Here is a 19258-nt window from a genome sequence, read left to right as displayed (position 1 = left end):
GATAGATTGTTATCATTTTTATGTATTTTGTCTTCCAGAAAATGACATTTGACCAATACAGACGTATGGTAAGTATGAATGTGGTACTTAAGTGTGTTGACTACATTCTGCTCTGTTTACACTACATCATGTACTTTGGGGTTTGCAAGTTACATTAACAAATGAACATCAATGTTTGATGGATATTGTCGTTTGTTCTAGAACTTGTTCTACCAACAAGCCATCATGAGGTCAAAGGTGAAATCCAGTGTGTCCCTTGGAGCGTAAGTTGGATTTTCCAAAACTTTATTGTCATGAGAAAATATTTGTAATATTACAAGGGAAAAGACACCACACTGAATGATTGGATCAGCATGTTGAAGATTGTACAATAGCTATTATTTATGTCACATTTGGTCTTATTTATGTCACATTTAATCTTATTTATGTGATATTTGGTTTTATTTACATTTTATCTTATTTATGTCACATTCGGTCCTATTTATGTTACATTTGGTCCTATTTATGTCACATTTGGTTTCATTTACATTTGGTATTAATTATGTTGCGTTTGGTCTTATTTATGTAACATTTGGTCTTATTTACGTCACATTTGGTTTTATTTACATTTTATCTTATTTATGTCACATTCAGTCTTATTTATGTTACATTTGATTTTATTTATGTCACATATAGTCTTGTTTAGGTGACATTTGGTCCTATTATCAGCTATCAGTGGGTAGAGTGTCCGCCCTGAGACTAAAAGGTCGTGAGTTCAAACCCCGGCCGAGTCATACTAAAGACTATAAAAATGGGACCCATTGCCTCCCTGCTTGGCACTCAGCATCAAGGGTTGGAATTGGGGGTTAAATCACCAAATGTTTCCCGAGCGTGGTGCACGCTGCTGCTCACTGCTCCCCTCACCTCCCAGGGGGTGAATATAGGCATGGGTCAAATGCAGAGGACAAATTTCACCACACCTTGAGTGTATGTGACTTTAACTTTAACTTATTTGTGTCACATTTGGTATTATTTATGTCACATTCGGTTTTATTTATGTTACATTTGGTCTTATTTGTGTCATATTTAGTCTTCTTTATGTTACATTTGGTCTTATTTGTGTGACATTCGACCTTATTTGTGTGACATTTTGTCTTATTTGTGTCACATCTGGTCTTATATGTGTTATATTTGGTCCTATTTATGTCACATTTGGTCTTATATGTGTCAAATTTAGTATTATTTATGTGACATTTGGCGTTATATGTGTCGCATTGTATCTTATTTATGTCACATTTGGTCTCAATTATGTCACATTTGGTCGCCTTTATGTAACATTTGGTCTCGTTTTTTTCACATTTGGTCTTATTTGTGTGACATTTGGTCTAATTTGTGTGACATTTGGTCTTGTATGTGTCCCATTTGGTCTTATATGTGTCACATTTGGTCTTATTTATGTCACATTTGGTCTTGTTTGTGTGACATTTGGTCTTATTTGTGTGACATTTGGTCTTATATGTGTCAAATTTTGTATTATTTATGTGACTTTTGGTCTTATGTGTGTCACATTTTGTCTTATTTATGTCACATTTGCTCTCGTTTATGTCACATTTAGTCTCGTTTATGTCACATTTGGTCTTATATATGTCACATTTTGTCTTATTTGTGTCACATCTGGTGTTATTTGTGTGAAATTTGATCTTATTTATGTCACATTTGGTCTTGTTTGAGCGACATTTTGTCTTAGTTGTGTCACATTTGGTCTTGTATGTGTAAAATTGTGTCTCGTTTTGGTCTTATTTGTGTGTCATTTGTTTTTTTTGGGGGGACATTTGGTCTTTTTTGTGTGACATTTGGTCTTATATTTGTCACATGTTCTTGTTTGTGTCACAATTGTTATTATTAATGTCGCAATTTGTCTTATTTATGTTGCATTTTGTCTTTTTTGTGTGACATTTGGTTTAACGTGTGTGACATTTGGTCTTATTTGTGTCACATTTGGTCTTATTTATGTCACATTTTGTGTTTTTTGTGTGACATTTAGTTTAACGTGTGTGACATTTAGTCTTACAGTATTTGTGTCACATTTGGTCTTATTTATGTCACATTTTGTGTTTTTTGTGTGACATTTGTTTTAACTTGTGTGACATTTGGTCTTATTTGTGTCACATTTGGTCTTGTATATGTCAAATTTGGTCTGGTTTATGGCACATTTAATCCTATTTGTGTGACATTTGGTCTTACTTTTGTGACATTTGGTCTCGTTTATGTCACATTTGATCTTGTTTATGTAAAATTTGCTCTGGTTTATGGCACATTTGGTCTTATTTGTGTGACATTTGGTCCTATTTTTGTGACATTTGGTCTTTTTTGTGTCACATTTGGTCTTGTATGTGTCAAATTTGGTATTATTTTTGTGACATTTGGTCTCCTTTATGTCACATTTGATCTTGTTTATGTAAAATTTGGTCTCGTTTATGGCACATTTGGTCTTATTTGTGTTACATTTGGTCTTGTATGTGTCAAATTTGGTCTGGTCTATGGCACATTTGGTCTTATTTGTGTGACATTTGGTCTTATTTTTGTGACATTTGGTCTCGTTTGTGTCACATTTGATCTTGTTTATGTAAAATTTGGTCTGGTTTATGGCACATTTGGTCTTTGTATGACATTCGGTCTTATTTTTGTGATATTTGGTCTTTTTTGTGTCACATTTAGTCTTTTATGTGTCAAATTTGGTATTATTTTTGTGACATTTGGTCTCGTTTATGTCACATTTGATCTTGTTTATGTAAAATTTGGTCTTGTTTATGGCACATTTGGTCTTATTTGTGTGACATTTGGTCTTATTTTTGAGACATTTGGTCTTTTTTGTGTGACATTTGGTCTTATATTTGTCACATTTTCTTGTTTGTGTCACAATTGGTATTATTAATGTCACAATTAAATAAATAAATGATAAATGGGTTGTACTTGTATAGCGCTTTTCTACCTTCAAGGTTCTCAAAGCGCTTTGACACTACTTCCACATTTACCCATTCACACACACATTCACACACTGATGGAGGGAGCTGCCATGCAAGGCGCCAACCAGCACCCATCAGGAGCAAGGGTGAAGTGTCTTGCTCAGGACACAACGGACGTGACGAGGTTGGTACTTGGGATTTGAACCAGGGACCCTTGGGTTGCGCACGGCCACTCTACCACTGCGCCACGCCGTCTTATTTATGTCACATTTGGTCTTTTTTGTGTGACATTTGGTTTAACGTGTGTGACATTTGGTCTTATTTGTGTCACATTTGTACCAACAGGCTGGTGAAGTACATCACCACTTACAAGAACCATGATCCCTTTTTGGCGCCTTGCCAACCCAGCAACCCCTGGCTGACAGACAACGACTCTTACTGGACTCTCAATATGAGAATGTACGTATGTACTTATATACATCTCCATCTGGGTTTCATTGTTCACAACCTCTAAAAAAATGATGTCTTGTGTGAGCAGAACATGTCTTTAAAGTGACCCAGAAAAGGGGGTTAAAGGGTGTGGTTTTACGTACTGGTAATTGAAATTTGTATCCGTTCACATTGATGCATCTTTTTTGCCAGCTGTAATAAGTATTTTTGTGAACAGGGTGGACGTGCCGACTAAAATGCGTGTGGAGCGTTGGTCTTTCAGCTTGTTTGAGCTGCTGACTGATCTTCGAGGCAGAGACGACTTCAAGATCTTCCTCAAGAAGGAGTTCAGTGGTAAGTTATATTTCATGATTGGAGTTTCAGCCTTCCCACTAATGTCTCATTTTAACCACCCGTCCTTTTTTTCTACCGTTTGTCTTCACCACTGAACGTAAATACATCCCAACAGACTTTGGTAGACTTTGGCCTTGTGGCCAGTCAATCATCAGGCTTGACGAATGTTTACATTTGATCCCAAGTCACTACTTTAACCCTTGGGGATCCTCCAAATGTGATGAGTGTTATAGATGCCGGGGACCCAGAAAGGTTTTAACCATAAAAGTCTTAAAAGTATAATATATATATATATGTGTGTGTGTATATATATATATATATATATATATATATATGTGTGTGTGTGTGTGTGTGTGTGTGTGTATATATATATATATATATATATATATATATATATATATATATATGTGTGTGTGTATATATAAATACATGTGTGTGTGTGTGTATATATATATATATACACCGTATTTCCTTGAATTGCCGCCGGGGTGCTAATTAATTTAAAACCTCTTCTCACTCCGGGACTTACCAACGGCATGCAGTAAAAATTTGAATGTGATGTAAGCTTGGGCCTTAAATCCTACTGAATAGCTGTTAATCTTCTTCCCTTTATGCGATTTCAAATTACCGGTATTGAAATCAGCCTCCTCCATTTTGAAAATGATGACAGGGGAAGTGTCACTGGTGACGTCACGAGTTTGACCAGGCGGTAATACTAAGCATGCGCTAATTATTTTGCAAAGCGAGTTTGACCCGGCAGTAATTCAAGGCAGGCGCATACTATATGCGCTGCGGCAATTCAAGGAAATACGGTATATATATATATATATATATATATATATACATATATATATACATATATATATATATATATATAATATATATATATATTCTGTATATATATATATATATATATATATATATATATATATATATATAGTTCAGTTCAATTTTAGGACTAGATAGAACAATCCCATGATGCAAAATAACCTGAGTAGAGTGGAAATAATAGTCTACCTCCTTCAGTACTGCCTCAGAGCGGTTGTGGTGTTGGACCTGGTTGGGTGGGATTGCAAGATGGGGGGCAGAGAGGAGGAAGGGTAATGGTTGTCAGCTTCATTGGGGTCATCAGGTGGGCACCCTCCTACACCGGCGTTTCAATGATAGGCCCACGACACCTCCAGAGGGCTCATCGGCAACACCTGGCGTCCCAGGTGAGCCCCCCTCTGCTTTTAACCATTATGTGATGTAGGTCTTACTACATCCCCAGATGGTGTCTCTCCTCTTCACCCACAGCCACCGGCTGGCTGTCTCTGCTGCTCCTGAGAAGGCTTTGATGGTGTTTCGCAGGGTTTGGCCTCGAACTCTGATGTCCTTAAGCAGCCTGATTGTTGTCTGGCCCACAAAACCTCTGCAGCCAACTTCCACTGGGCAGACCTTGGCTTTCCATCCATTCTGCTCTGCATCAGCTGTTAGTTATGTGTACTTAAGGCTTTTGCGTTCGAATGCCTCCTCCACTGCAGCTTCCCAGGGAGCCGCGAGTTCTATTATATACACAATACGCAGTAAGGAGGACCAGAGCACAATGTCTGGTCTGAGGTTTGACATGGCTATCTCTGAAGGAAAGCAGAGCTTTTGATCAAGATCCACCGCCATTTTCCAGTCACGAGCCCTTCCGAGCTGGCCTATGTCTGTTATATGGCCTTTGGTGGACTCTGCACCTTCTCGGATGAACTCTCTTGTGACTGTAGGATGTACTTTTGGCGGGGGCAGGGCATTGATCTTCGCTCTTCTGGCCTCTAACGTGGCTGCTAGGCACTTCAGAACCTGGTTGTGCCGCCAGGTGTAGCGCCCTTGTGACAGACCTGTCTTGCAGCCAACGAGAATGTGTTTGAGGTTAGCTGAAGATGGACAGAGGGGGCATGTAGGGTCCTCTCCATACCACTGTTTGAGGTTGGAGGGGGAGGGAAGGACATCATAAGTGGAGCGTAAGATGAAGCTGATGTGAACTGCCTCCATGCCCAACAGCTCCCTCCATGAGAGCTTTCTCCTCTTGACTCCTTCCCAGCTCATCCACTGTCCTTGCTTAACTTGTGAGATAGCCTTTGCACATCTTGCTGCCTGCTCATGCCGACGTACCTCCTCTACAACCAGCCGTCGTCGCTGAGCTGGAGCAGCAGTATGCCACAACGGTCTGCTCTCACTAAGGCCAAGGCCTCCTCTTCCCTGCTGCACGAGGCCAATGATGTCTCTGTGCTTAAGATCCTCCTTTGCTTGCAGAGTAGCTGTCGCTGCAGTCCATTTCCTTCCAGTCACCAAAGTAAGAGCTGTTTGGGCAACGCATGGGTCACGAGACTCTGTTAGCGTCATTTCCAGCCTTACCTTTGCACACTTAAACTCCTCTACTAGGCTGGAAACAGGAAGCTCCAGAACACCTCTTCCATACAGTCCGATGTTACTGACGCATTTGGGAAGACCCAGCCACTTCCTAGCAAATGCGCTAACCATCCTCTCCAACTTTTCTACCTTTGGGGTTGGTACGTCATGGATGGTCAGAGGCCACAAAAGCCTGGGTAGCAACCCAAATTGGAGGCACCACAGCTTCAACCGGCCAGGGAGCATGGTCTTATCGATGTTTTCAAGGCCAGTTATAGTATCCTGGTTGAGCTGGTCCTTGAGGGTGGCATGATACCAACGTCCAAGACTCTTGACAGGCTTCTCAGACACCGTTGGTATAGGCTCCTCACCCACAGTAGTCATATATACAGTATATATATATATATATATATATATATATATATATATATATATATATATATATATATATATATATATACTGTATATATATATGTAAAAAACAATACAAAGATATTGTCATTGTAAATTATAATACCAACACTAACACTGACACTCGTAAACATGTTAGTATACTAACTAATGCTAACGACGCTACCTTGATTTCATTACGATAGCACATACAAATATGCATTAAAACATTCCTACAGACAACACACATGAGAAGCTTTAGTACATATGAATTGTTGTAGTTATATTGTACAACTTACAAACCTTGCTTTAGTAGAAACACCATGGACGGCGAGAAGACTGAAAGGCACTTGATAAAAAACAAAACACTACCGATAAATGGAATGACACTGCAGCCTCTAGAGCAGTGGTTCTTAACCTTGTTGGACGTGCCGAACCCCACCAGTTTCATATGCGCATTCCCTTCTTTAGTGAAAAACAAAATTTTTTTTTTTTTCAAATTCAATATTAATAATAATAATGGATTAGATTTATATTGCGCTTTTCTATTGTTAGATACTCAAAGCGCTCACAGAGAAGTGGGAATCCATCATTCATTCACACCTGGTGGTGGTAAGCTACATCTGTTGCCACAGCTGCCCTGGGGTAGACTGACGGAAGCATGGCTGCCAGTTTGCGCCTACGGCCCCTCTGACCACCATCTATCATTCATTCATCTTTCATTCCCCAGTGTGAGCGGCACCGGGGGCAAGGGTGAAGTGTCCTGCCCAAGGACACAACAGCAGCGATTTGGATGTCAATAGGTGGGAAGCGAACCTGCAACCCTCAGGTTTCTGGCACGGCCGCTCTACCCATTAGCCATGACGCCCCAAATTTAAGACAAAGTTATATGTTTTTGGTAACACTTTAGTATGGGGAACACATTCTAAGTAACAAAGACTTAATTTAGAGTTATTTGGACACTAGGGGAACATATTCTAAGTAATAATGACTTAACTTAGAGTTATTTGGAAACTAGGGGAACATATTCTAAGTAACAAATATTTAATTCAGAGTTATTTGGTTAGGGTTAGGGTCAGGGTTAGGGTTATGATTGGGCCATGCCGAATAAGGCATTAATAAGTACTTAATAATGACTAGTTTAGAGCCAATATGTTGATAATTTGCATGTTAATAAGCAACTAATTAATGGTGAATATGTTCCCCATACTAAAGTGTTACAATGTTTTTTTTTACTGGTACACAAAACGAACCGTGCATGAACATCACCTTGTTCAACCAACAAAACCAACACAGTGCATAAACTCACAACAAATTACACACCTGCATATCAGTCAGCTGTTGCCGTATCCATAATACGCCGATAGGGAGAAGTTTTTATTCATACGATGAGTTCGGTGTGTTTTGACCTCCGCCGAACACCTGAGGCCGACTCACCGAACCCCTAGGGTTCGATCGAACCCAGGTTAGGAACTACTGCTCTAGAGTGAGTGAACTTGTCCAAAATATGGCACCATAGTACAAACAATAAAACACCCTTTTAATGTTTTTGCTTGGTTCTTTATTTTATTCAAATAATATTTATTATTTTTTGTCCTGTCCAGCCACTCAGGCAAATCATATTGTTGATGTAGGTTGTCTATATCTTCTGTATACAAATCATCTTTACAAAAGAGAATAACGCTGACTGGACAAAATGTGCGTTGGACAACAATTTGGCGTTAGTTTTTGTCAATTGTTTCTTAGCTATGCGTGTTTTCCAGGGGAGAATTTAGCCTTCTGGGAAGCAGCTGAGGAGCTGAAGTGGGGGAGTGCGTCGTCTATGTCCAGCAAAGCTGAAACCATCTTCAAGTAAGACAAAACTTCTTTTTAGTAAAGACGGAAATGTCATCACTTCAAATGTAAACATGGGAAAGTGCAACATTGTTAGTCATCATTTGGATAACATGTTGAATTTTCAGGACCTTCTTGGCCCCCGGCGCCCCTCGTTGGATCAACATTGACGGCAGGACCATGGGTCTGACTGTGAAAGGACTGGAACATCCTCATCGTTATGTTCTGGAAGCTGCTCAGACGCACGTCTTCCTGCTCATGAAGAAGGTCTCATCATATCCTCTGCTTTTCATCATGTTATATTACTAGTATTGATTGACAGTACAGTACATCAATCTTTATTTAGATAATCTATTTATTATTTTATTAATCTGTTTATTATTTTCATAATATATTCACTATTGTATTAATCCAGTGGTTCCATAACTTTTTACCATCCCATACCGCTTCAAACATTGAATCTCCAGCTACGTACCCGCTTCCTCCCTGTCTCATTGAGTTGTGAGATAGTACTTTTGCACACATAACACACTTTGGCCTGAATAGACGAACCAGTACCGATACAAGTGAACCCTAAAGCAATGTACTTCCTCATTATATTTGCATCTTTTTGATGATGTCGTTATGATGTCTCTATCCGAATGCTTTCTCATGTCAGGGGGCTGAAGCTCTGCATCATACTCACGTTCGCTGTCAGGGGCCATGCTGGTAACTTGGCTGGCATCAATTGTAGCGCTAGCCCTACTGCTTGCACCCTGATCCAAGGAAGAGAAACCTGGGTTGCATCCACGATTGTAGGCCTACTGGTAGACACCAATTATGTCTCTCCAAAGGGGGGGGGGTTACTCTTTTTGACATTTATCCATTATTCCGGCGCAGGTATGGCTGTTTTTATGAATAGTAACTTGACATTAACAAGTAGCCTAATTGGTTGCTACGCAACAATTGAAACACTGTGTCGGGAGAAGACTTGAGCGCGGGACAAGTATGTATTTAGAATGCAGGTCTAGAGTATATTGCCTTTATCCAATAATCATACAAAATAAATGGCTGGGGGAAACAAAACAAACAGTGAAACCAATGCATTTCTATGGGCTTGCCGTGCAGGATTTTAGAACCGTTTTCTAACCCTCTGTGGCAGCCGCGTGACAGACCTTTCCATTGGGCTTTGCTCGGTTAAAACAATGGAGTTCTAAAATTTTGTATTGTCGATCCGCGTCCGGTCGGCGTTGGCCTTAACGTACCCCTTACAATTACCTCGGAAACACTGTATTAATCTATTTATTATTTTAACAATATATTCATTATTTTATTAATCTATTTAATAGTTTGATGTATATTCATTATTTTATTAATCTATTTATTTTTTAAATAATATATTCATTATGTTATTATTCTATTTATTATTTTAATATTTTCATTATTTTGATAATCTATTCATAATATTCATAATCTAACCATTATTTCAATAATCATCCATTATTTTAATAATCTATTCATAAAATTAATAATAAAACCATTATTTTAATAATGTATCCATTATTTCAATCATCTATTCATAAAATCAATAATACATCCATTATTTTAATAATATAACCATCATATTAAAATGTAACCATTTTTTAATGCCTTCATTATTTTAATCATACATTAATAATTATAATGATTTATTTTTATTTTAGTAATCTATTCATATCTTATTAATCCATCCATATTACTAATAAACTATCCATTATTTTGATAGTCTATTTATTATTTTTAATATTGTATTTACTATTTTAAATATTGATTTAATAATATTAATAATCTATCCATCCATCCGTCTACTTCCGCTTATCTGAGGTCGGGTTGTGGGGGCAGCAGCCTAAGCAGGGAAGCCTAGACTTACCTCTCCCTAGCCACTTCGTCCAGCTCTTCCCGGAGAATCCCGAGGCTTTCCCAGGCCAGCTAAAAGACATAGTCTCTCCACCGTGTCCTGGGTTTCCAACGTGTTCTCCTATCGGTCGGACGGGCCCTAAACACCTCCCCAGGGGTTCGGGGGGGCATCCTGACCAGATGCCCGACCCACCTCATCTGGTTCTTCCCAATGGGGAGGAGCAGCGGCTTTACTCGGAGCTCTGCCTGAATGACAGATCTTCTCACCCTATCACCCTTGTACCCGTGATCTTGACCTTTCGGTCATAACCCAAAGTTCATGACCATAGGTGAGGACAGGGATGTAGATTGACCGGTAAATTGAGAGCTTTGCCTTCGGGCTCAGTTCCTTCATTACCACAACGGATCGATGAAGACGCCGCACCGATCCGCTTGTCGATCCCACGATCCACTTTTCCCTTACTCATGTCGTGCCCTTTTCCGGGAAAGAACCATGGACTCGTACTTGGAGGTGCTGATTCTCATCCCAGTCGCTTCACACTCGGCTGCGAACCGATCCATTGAGAGCTGAAGATCCCGGCCAGATGAAGCCATCAGGACCACATTATCCGCAGAAAGCAGAAACCTAATCCTGCAGCCACCAAACCGGATCCCCTCAACGCCCTGACTGTGCCTAGAAATCCTATCCATAAAAGTTATGAACAGAATCAGTGACAAACAGCAGTGCTGGTGGAGTCCAACCCTCACGAGAAACGGGTCCTACTTACTGCCGGCAATGCGGACAAAGCTCTGACACTAATTGTGGTGGTCCTCTCCCTGCATGATCAGACAGTCCCATACCTCATACTCTCTGAGCACTCCCCACAGGACTTCCCAAGACTGGTCGACGGGTTGGGCAAACTCCCATGCACCCTCAAGAACCCTGCCGAAAGTGTAAAGGTGGTCCACATTTCCACGACCAGGATGAAAACCACACTGTTCCTCCTCAATCAAAGGTTTGACTATCCGCCATAGCCTCCTCTCCAGTACACCTGAATAGACCGTACCGGGAAGGCTGATGAGTATCATCTCATGCTACTTGGAACACACCCTCCGGTTCACCTTCTTAAAGAGAGGGACCACTACCCTGGTCTGCCAATCCAGAGGTACCGCCCCCGAAGTCCACGCAGTCCTGCAAAGTCTTGTCAACCAAGACAGCAGCACAGCAAAATGTAAAAGAAACAAATATTTTTGTAATTGTTGAAATGTCATTACCTTTTATTTACATTTTATTTACCTTCTATTGATATTATTTCATCTTCTATTTACTTTCATCAATCATCATCATCGTTTGCGTTAGTTTAGCTCTTTGAGGAAACTCTCCCTACATTCCAACCATTGAGGTCTATCTTGAGCCAAGTGAGGCCTGCGTGTTGTGTAAGGTCATCCCTCCATCTAGTTTTTGGTTTTCTCCGTTGGCGAGGAGTCCATTGGGTGGTTCTGAGGGTCCACCCATGAGATTCTTGTAGTTTTACCTCTTTTACATTACATTGCCCTTCTTACACCTTATTTTTTTTACAATCTATTGACCTTGTTTTACGTTATTTTTACATTCTATTGACCTTCTTACACCTTATTTTTTACAATCTATTGACCTTCTTTTACGTTATTTTTACATTCTATTGACCTTGACCTGTTATTTACTGTAGTTTCATTTTTTACATTGTACTTATCTTTTTTTTTACATTCCATTAACTTTCTATTAACTTTTTTACATTCCAATTACCTAGTTTTATTTTTTTACCGTTTAAATTTGACATATTTCCTTCTTTTACCTTTTTTTTTTTACATTTTATCAACCTTTTTAACCTTTTACATTCTATTTACCTTATTTTATCTTTTTGAAATCCTTTTTTTACATTCCATTTACATTCCTAACTTGTTTACATTCTACTAGCCTTTCTTTCATTTTTTACATTCAAAATACCTTCCATTATTTTTTTTACATTTCATTTACCTTCTATTTACCTTCTTAAGTCTTTTACATTTTATTTACTTTACTTTACCTATTTTTTTACATTCTATTTACTTTATTTAACATTCTATTAGCTTTATTTTAAATTTTGTACATTCTATTTACTTTGTTTTACATTTTTTACATTCTGTTCACTTTATTTTAACTTTTTTACATTCTATTTACTTTTTTCATCTTTTCTACATTCTATTTACTCTATTTTACATTCAATTTACCTTTTTTAACTGTTTTACATTATATATACTTTCTTTTACTTTTTTACATTGCATTTATTTTATTTGCTGTTTTTAACATTCTGTTGACTTTTTTTTCCGTTTATGCATTCTACTTACTTTATTTTACCTTTTTACATTCGAATTACTTGCTTTTACCTTTATTGCATTCTATTTACTTTGTTCTACCATTTTTACATTCTGTTTACTTTTGTTACCTTTTTTTACATTCTGTTCACTTTCTTTTACTTTGTTTACATTCCATTTGTTTTTTTTAAATCTTTTTACATTCTGTTTAGGGTTTTTTTTAACGTTGTATTTACTTTATTTTACATTTTTACATTCGACTTACTTTCTTTTAACTTTTTTACATTCTATTTACTTTTTTTTATACCTTTTTTACATTCTATTCACTTTGTTTGAATTTTTGTACATTCAATTTACTTTATTTTACATTCTATTTACTTCATTTTACCTTTTTAACATTCTGTTGACTTTTTAAAAAATCCTTTTTGCATTCTCTATACTTTGTTTTACCGTTTTTTGTTTTTTTTTACATCATTTATTCACATTTATCTGTCATTACCCTATCTTCACTTTTTATTTAACTTTTCTTTTCTGTAACCTTCTATTTATTTTGACCTTTGTTTATGTGGTCTGGATTTGATCAATGTTGTTAGTTGCATTCATGAAACAACAGAATAAGAATCCAAGTTATTTTCTAATCAATGAATGATTGAATGGATTATTGGTTGCAGACCTATGAGGAATGAATACAAATAGTGATAATATTATAGCGTACTTTGTGTAATATCAGTAGAGCCAACACAGTAAATATTTATGTGCACTATTATAAGAAAAAACAATAAATTAAAAAAAATGGTCTTTTTCATTGAACTCAACATCAACAATCAATTAGATTAATAATCATATTTATTTCTTCTTATGTTAATGTGTGCTATCTTTCCTTTTTTTGGTATTATTTTTGTCAGTTTTTATTATTATTCACATTTTAGTTTGTGCAAAGCACGTTGTTGTTTTGTATAAAAAAAATAAGGCAGCCAAGTAAAGATTGTCATGTGGATTTATGTTTATGTTTCATACAGGATACTTTCTTCCGTTATCTCAAGTCTCCTGTTTATAAAGACATCCAGAAGAAGGCCATCAGCCCAGAAGTTCATAATTTCAGGTTAGTAAAGGAAACATTCACAAACTCTTTACTCGCCACTAATTGGTTCACTTATTGATTGCTATCCAATGTTGTTATGATGCCACGCCCCTCCTAGTTTATGACACACCCCCCACACTTTTTTCAGGCCAAAAGTCTGGAATTGAAAAAATTGGATTTGAACATAGAAAAAAAAATAAAAAAATTTTAACCAGGAAAAAAGTGTGTGCTCTAATTTTTATTTTTGAATACACCGATGTACTTTTCAAAAATACATCTAAACATTTATAAAAACTTCAATGTCATGTGCTTAAAAATCATACGTAAATGGCGTCTCTACTTGGCCACAATTCTCAATTGGCAAACTGAGGGAACACTTTAACATTCCTCTAAGGTTGAACGCAAATATTATATCTAACTCCTTGTAGATGTAGTCCAACATAAACATGAGTAAATATTATTTCTATATTATTGTAGTCCAACATAAAGATGAGTAACTATTATGTCTCTATTATTGTAGTCCATCATAAACATGTAGTAAATATTATTTTTATATTATTGTAGTCCATCATAAACATGTAGTAAATATTATTTTTATATTAGTGTAGTCCAACATAAACATGAGTAAATAGTATTTCTATATTATTGTATTCCATCATAAACATGAGTAAATATCCACTATGGATTGGACTTTCACAATATCATGTTAGATCCACTCGACATCCATTGCTTTCGGTCCCCGGGGGGGGGGCGGGGTTTGCGGTCCTCTCCAAGGTTTCTCATAGTCATCATGAGTTTTTCCTTGCCCTTATGTGGGCCCTACCGAGGATGTCATTATGGTTTGTGCAGCCCTTTGAGGCACTGATTTAGGGCTATATAAATAATCATTGATTGATTGATTGATGATAGTCCAACATAAACATGAGTAAATATTATTTCTATATTATTGTAGTGCAACAATGAGTAAATCTTATTTTTATATTATTGTAGTGCAACAATAACATGAGTAAATATTATTTCTATATTGTTGTAGTCCATCATAAACACGAGTAAATATTATTTCTATATTATTGTAGTGCAACAATGAGTAAATCTTATTTTTATATTATTGTAGTGCAACAATAACATGAGTAAATATTATTTCTATATTGTTATAGTCCATCATTAACATGAGTAAATATTATTTCTATATTATTGTCGTCCAACATAAAGATGAGTAAATAATATGTCTATCTTCTTGTAGTCCAACGTAAACATAAACATGACTAAATATTATTCCTATATTATTGCAGCTCATCATAAACATGAGTAAATATTATGTCTATATCATTGTAGTGCAACAATAACATGAGTAAATAATATTTCCATCTTCTTGCAGTCCATCCCAGCTGGAGCAAAACGCTCGCAGTCGAAGTGCTGGAGTTCATCCTCTGGTGCTTTGGCAGCAGGAAGAGGAGCAAAAGGCCAAAGCTGCTGCAGCTTCTGCTCCTGTTGACGTCAAAGCTATGATGAGCAAAATAGACAGAAAGAAATAACAGGACAATATTCCAGATGTTACAAAATGAATTACACTAACAAATACAATCCAGTATACAGTATATACACTAACCAATACAAGCTAGTATACAGTATATACAGTGACAAATATAAGCTAGTATACAGTATATACTGTAACAAATAGAAGATAGTATACGGTATAGACATTAACAGATACAAGCTAGTATACACTGACAAATGCAAGCCATTATACAGTATATACAGTAACAAATACAAGTTAGTATACAGTATATACAATAAAACACAAGCAGGTATACAGTACATACAGTCACAAATACAAGGTAGTATAGTATATACAGTAACAAATACAAGGTAGTATACAGTATATATATATATATATATATATTGTGTAACAAAATGCCAGATAATGTCTGCTAATAGGTGCCATTTTGGGGTCCTTGTACACACACCACAGTAATACTGTATGATGAAGTACAGTACGTCTGACTATGCTAGTCATAATGCTCCAACAATCCAAGCGGTGCAACTTCTTAGCTTACCAAAGTCCCACTAAAACATTTTGATGGATTGTTGAGCGCTGTGTCATGTTCTATATTCTCAAAACTAAAGTTTTGGTGTTTACTGCTCTCATCTTGCAGTCCACACCTATCTCGTATGTGTGACTGCCATTTACTGGTCACACTTATCATTACACCTTGTAACAAATACAGGTACAAGGCCACCTACTCAGTGGCCTAGTGGTTAGAGTGTCCGCCCTGAGATCGGTAGGTTTTGAGTTCAAACCCCGGCCGAGTCATACCAAAAACTATTTAAAAAAAAGTATATAAAAATGGTATCACTCAGCATCAAGGGTTGGAATTGGGGGTTAAATCACCACAAATGATTCCTGGGCACGGCACCGCTGCTGCCCACTGCTCTCCTCACCTCCCAGGGCGTGATCAAGGGGATGGGTCAAATGCAGAGGACAAATTTCACCACACCTAGTGTGTGTGTGACAATCATTGGTACTTTAACTTCCCATCCATCCATTTTCTACCGCTTATTCCCTTTTGGGGTGGTGGGGGGCGCTGGCGCCTATCTCAGCTACAATCGGGCGGAAGGCAGGGTACACCCTGGACAAGTCGCCATCTTATCGCAGGGCCAACACAGATGGACAGACAACATTCACACTCACATTCACACACTAGGGCCAATTTAGTGTTGCCAATCAACCTATCCCCAGGTGCATGTCTTTGGAAGTGGGAGGAAGCCGAAGTACCCGGAGGGAACCCACGCATTCACGAGGAGAACATGCAAACTCCACACAGAAAGATCCCGAGCCTGGATTTGAACCCAGGACTGCAGGACCTTCGTATTCTGAGGCAGACGCACTAACCCCTCTGCCACCGTGAAGCCCGGTACTTTAACTTAACCGAATAAAATAGCTTTCAGGTCGGTAAGCATAACCAGAATTATTCCGTACATAAGGTTCACCGGGTTATAAGGCGCACTGTCCATTTTTGAAAAAAATTAAAGGATTTTTAGTGCGCTTTATAGTCTGAAAAATACAACCTCCACATTTCTTTGGACAACAGTCTATAATGTTAAGGAAAATGAAAGTGGCAAAGACACTGTATGGTTTAAAAATAAATTCAGCACTTAATTTGTTGCAGTGTTTCCATGTTAGCCGTAACTAGTGATTTGATGTAGTGCATGACTTTCTTGAAGGTGCCTCCATAAGGTCAAAATTGCTTTTTGGACTTCTCACACAACTCTTCAGTGTACCAGAACGAGACTTGCTGTACGGGATTTAGGTTTTTTATTTTGGATAAATAGAACGAATAAAGCGGCCCACTAAAATCATATGGGATGGTGCTGACGATGACATTGGCTTGAACTCTGTCTGTCAGGTTCAAACACCGATGACATCTATGAGACAAGACAAGAAGCAACGGAAATCAGACACAGGATTTAATTTAGCACCTGAGGAGAGCGCCTGTGTACCCTCGCACAGCGTCACCACACCGCTCTGAGGAAGGAGTTCCACGCCTCCTCTTTTATTTTGGCCTTTTCTGATTACATAGCATTCCATTCCAATACGCAGCTGCTCCTAAGGAGAGGTGGTCATAAACTGCTGTTGCACTCGGTCAAAAACAGTTCAAAGAAAAGGTGCCTTGAGCTGCGTCAGGTCTGCTCCCTCTCTGCTTTGTAGATCTCGGGTCGGGACAAGGTCTTCCTGTGGCTGTCAATAGATCAAAGAAACCGACACGTTCATGTCACATCCCATCGCACACAGTGGAGTTTTACGAGCCTTTTGCTTGATAACATGAAAGACAGCTTTTGTCTTCTCGCAGGGTGAGTTGAAATCCTGGGAACAGAAAGTTGTTTGACAACTTATATACAATTATTCTGACACTGTCCAAACATTATGTTTGGTGAAAAACATCCCATTATTCCTCCAGGAAATAACACACTGGGATTTGTTAATGTCGTTACTTCAAATGATAAAAAAAATCTTCTTTTGCTTTGGGTATGACCGTGTAGCTAAAGAATTTGATTGTTGACCACCACAAACTCTTCAAGAACTTATGTCCACACAGAAACTTGATACCAAAGCATCATTTTATGGTTCATGATCTGTAGTCGATTAGGATTGTTGTGTGGAGTATGAACTTTGAGGCCAACCATACGTTCTGCCGGGTCATACAGATCCATTAAACAATTTCTCCTACTTAATTTTGGCCGGTGCCAGCAGACACACCAATAAGCTTGTTGAAAAACTCCTGATTTGCTATATCTCTTACATCTTTGTGATATGGTACAAGGCACATTAATAAACATATCAAGTGGAAAGGTGCCAAAAGGTTCCATCTGCAGGTTAATGACCTAAGATCAGTTCAAGTGGAGAAGTGCTAAATTGTTGCATACAATAATTGTGCTGAAGGAAGAAAATACAAGTCTCCTTTGACCTTGTCAATTGAATACCTGCTATTAATGCACAAATATGAATACATAACTTTTACAATGGAAGTAGAAATCCACGGAAATGTATTCATTTTTCATGCGCTTACAGTCGTGGTCAAAAGTTTATATACACTCGTAAAGAGCATAATGTCATGGTTGTCTTGAGTTTCCAATAATTTCTCCAACTCTTACTTTTTAGAGTGATTGGAGCACAAAAAAACATTCATGAAGTTTGGTTCTTTTATGAATTTATTATGGGTCTACTGAAAATGTGACCAAGTCTGCTGGGTCAAAAGTATACATACAGCAATGTTGAAATTTGCTTACATGTCCCTTGGCAAGTTTCACTGCAATAAGGCGCTTTTGGTAGCCATCCACAAGCTTCTGGTTTAGTTTTTGACCACTCCTCTTGTCAAAATTGCTATGTTCATTTCTTTGAAGAAATGTCTATACATTATATATATATATATATATATATATATATATATATACATAATCCATGTAAATATATATATATTTAAACTATATAATCTATAAACTATAAATATTCTATATACATATACTCCGTATATAATCGATATACATTGTACATATAATCTAAATATATACTGTATCTATATATACACTATATTTATCACATACATATCTATATATAGATATCTATACATATATAGAGATCCCTATCTCTGTCTATATATATATATATATATATATACAATTTTTTTCCTGTGTGGACCTTAGAGGAAAAAGTTTGGACACCCTGATGTTGCTAAAAAGCATAAAAAAAACAATTATTTCTCAACTTTTATTTTATTTCCTTCAAAACAGGAAGAAAAAAAAATGCTGTGTCAGCTCAATAGCAGCAAGTACCGTAATTATTTTCCCAAACGAAAAGTGGAAATAAGAAAACCCACAGCATGAATACATGAATGATGAATAATCATTCATTCAGTGATGACAGTTCAATCATAGATTCATGATTCATTCTCAAGAATAATAAAGTGCAATAAGTTCATGGAGGAATCACCACCAAGGAAGAACTCTTCTCCTTCTGGTGCTTCTTTGTCCTCCTCACATCTTGGCTCATCTTCACACCGGATGAGGAGCAAAGACTACTCTCCCGTCTCTCGCCTTGGTCCTGGTCTTCCTCCTTCCTCGCTTTCTCCTCCTGGGACTCCTTCAGCATCTTCTCCAGCTTGTA

General features: G+C 37.5%; 2 protein-coding genes across 7 annotated transcripts in view; one reads left to right on the top strand and one right to left on the bottom strand.

The window, feature by feature from the left end:
* rgs9a (regulator of G protein signaling 9a) overlaps positions 1–18358 on the top strand; it is a 49191-nt gene extending 30833 nt beyond the window's left edge. Inside the window, exons 10-17 of one of the 2 annotated variants that reach the window (XM_061905885.1) lie at positions 39–68; positions 202–263; positions 3291–3404; positions 3613–3728; positions 8258–8345; positions 8456–8594; positions 13535–13617; positions 14975–18358. In XM_061905885.1, coding sequence (XP_061761869.1) covers positions 39–68; positions 202–263; positions 3291–3404; positions 3613–3728; positions 8258–8345; positions 8456–8594; positions 13535–13617; positions 14975–15131 — 789 coding nt within the window. In that variant the 3' untranslated portion in view covers positions 15132–18358. Of the gene's footprint in view, positions 1–38; positions 69–201; positions 264–3290; positions 3405–3612; positions 3733–3829; positions 4076–8257; positions 8346–8455; positions 8595–13534; positions 13618–14974 lie in introns of those variants that run through there. The other variant, XM_061905886.1, reaches the window with a different exon arrangement.
* Positions 18359–18848: 490 nt separating this feature from the next.
* The window catches only part of LOC133556191 (E3 ubiquitin-protein ligase RBBP6-like), a 63197-nt gene continuing 62787 nt past the window's right edge, over positions 18849–19258 (bottom strand). For all 5 annotated transcript variants that reach the window (XM_061905876.1, XM_061905878.1, XM_061905877.1 and 2 more), the window contains one exon: positions 18849–19258. This exon is cut by the window's right edge and continues 426 nt beyond it. In XM_061905876.1, the coding sequence (XP_061761860.1) occupies positions 19070–19258 (189 nt within the window). In that variant the 3' untranslated portion in view covers positions 18849–19069.

The sequence above is a fragment of the Nerophis ophidion genome, linkage group LG07 (genome assembly GCF_033978795.1).
Source record: "Nerophis ophidion isolate RoL-2023_Sa linkage group LG07, RoL_Noph_v1.0, whole genome shotgun sequence".
Lineage (NCBI taxonomy): Eukaryota > Metazoa > Chordata > Actinopteri > Syngnathiformes > Syngnathidae > Nerophis > Nerophis ophidion.
Note: the sequence above shows the minus strand (reverse complement) of the source record. Positions and strands in the feature narration are given on the sequence as shown.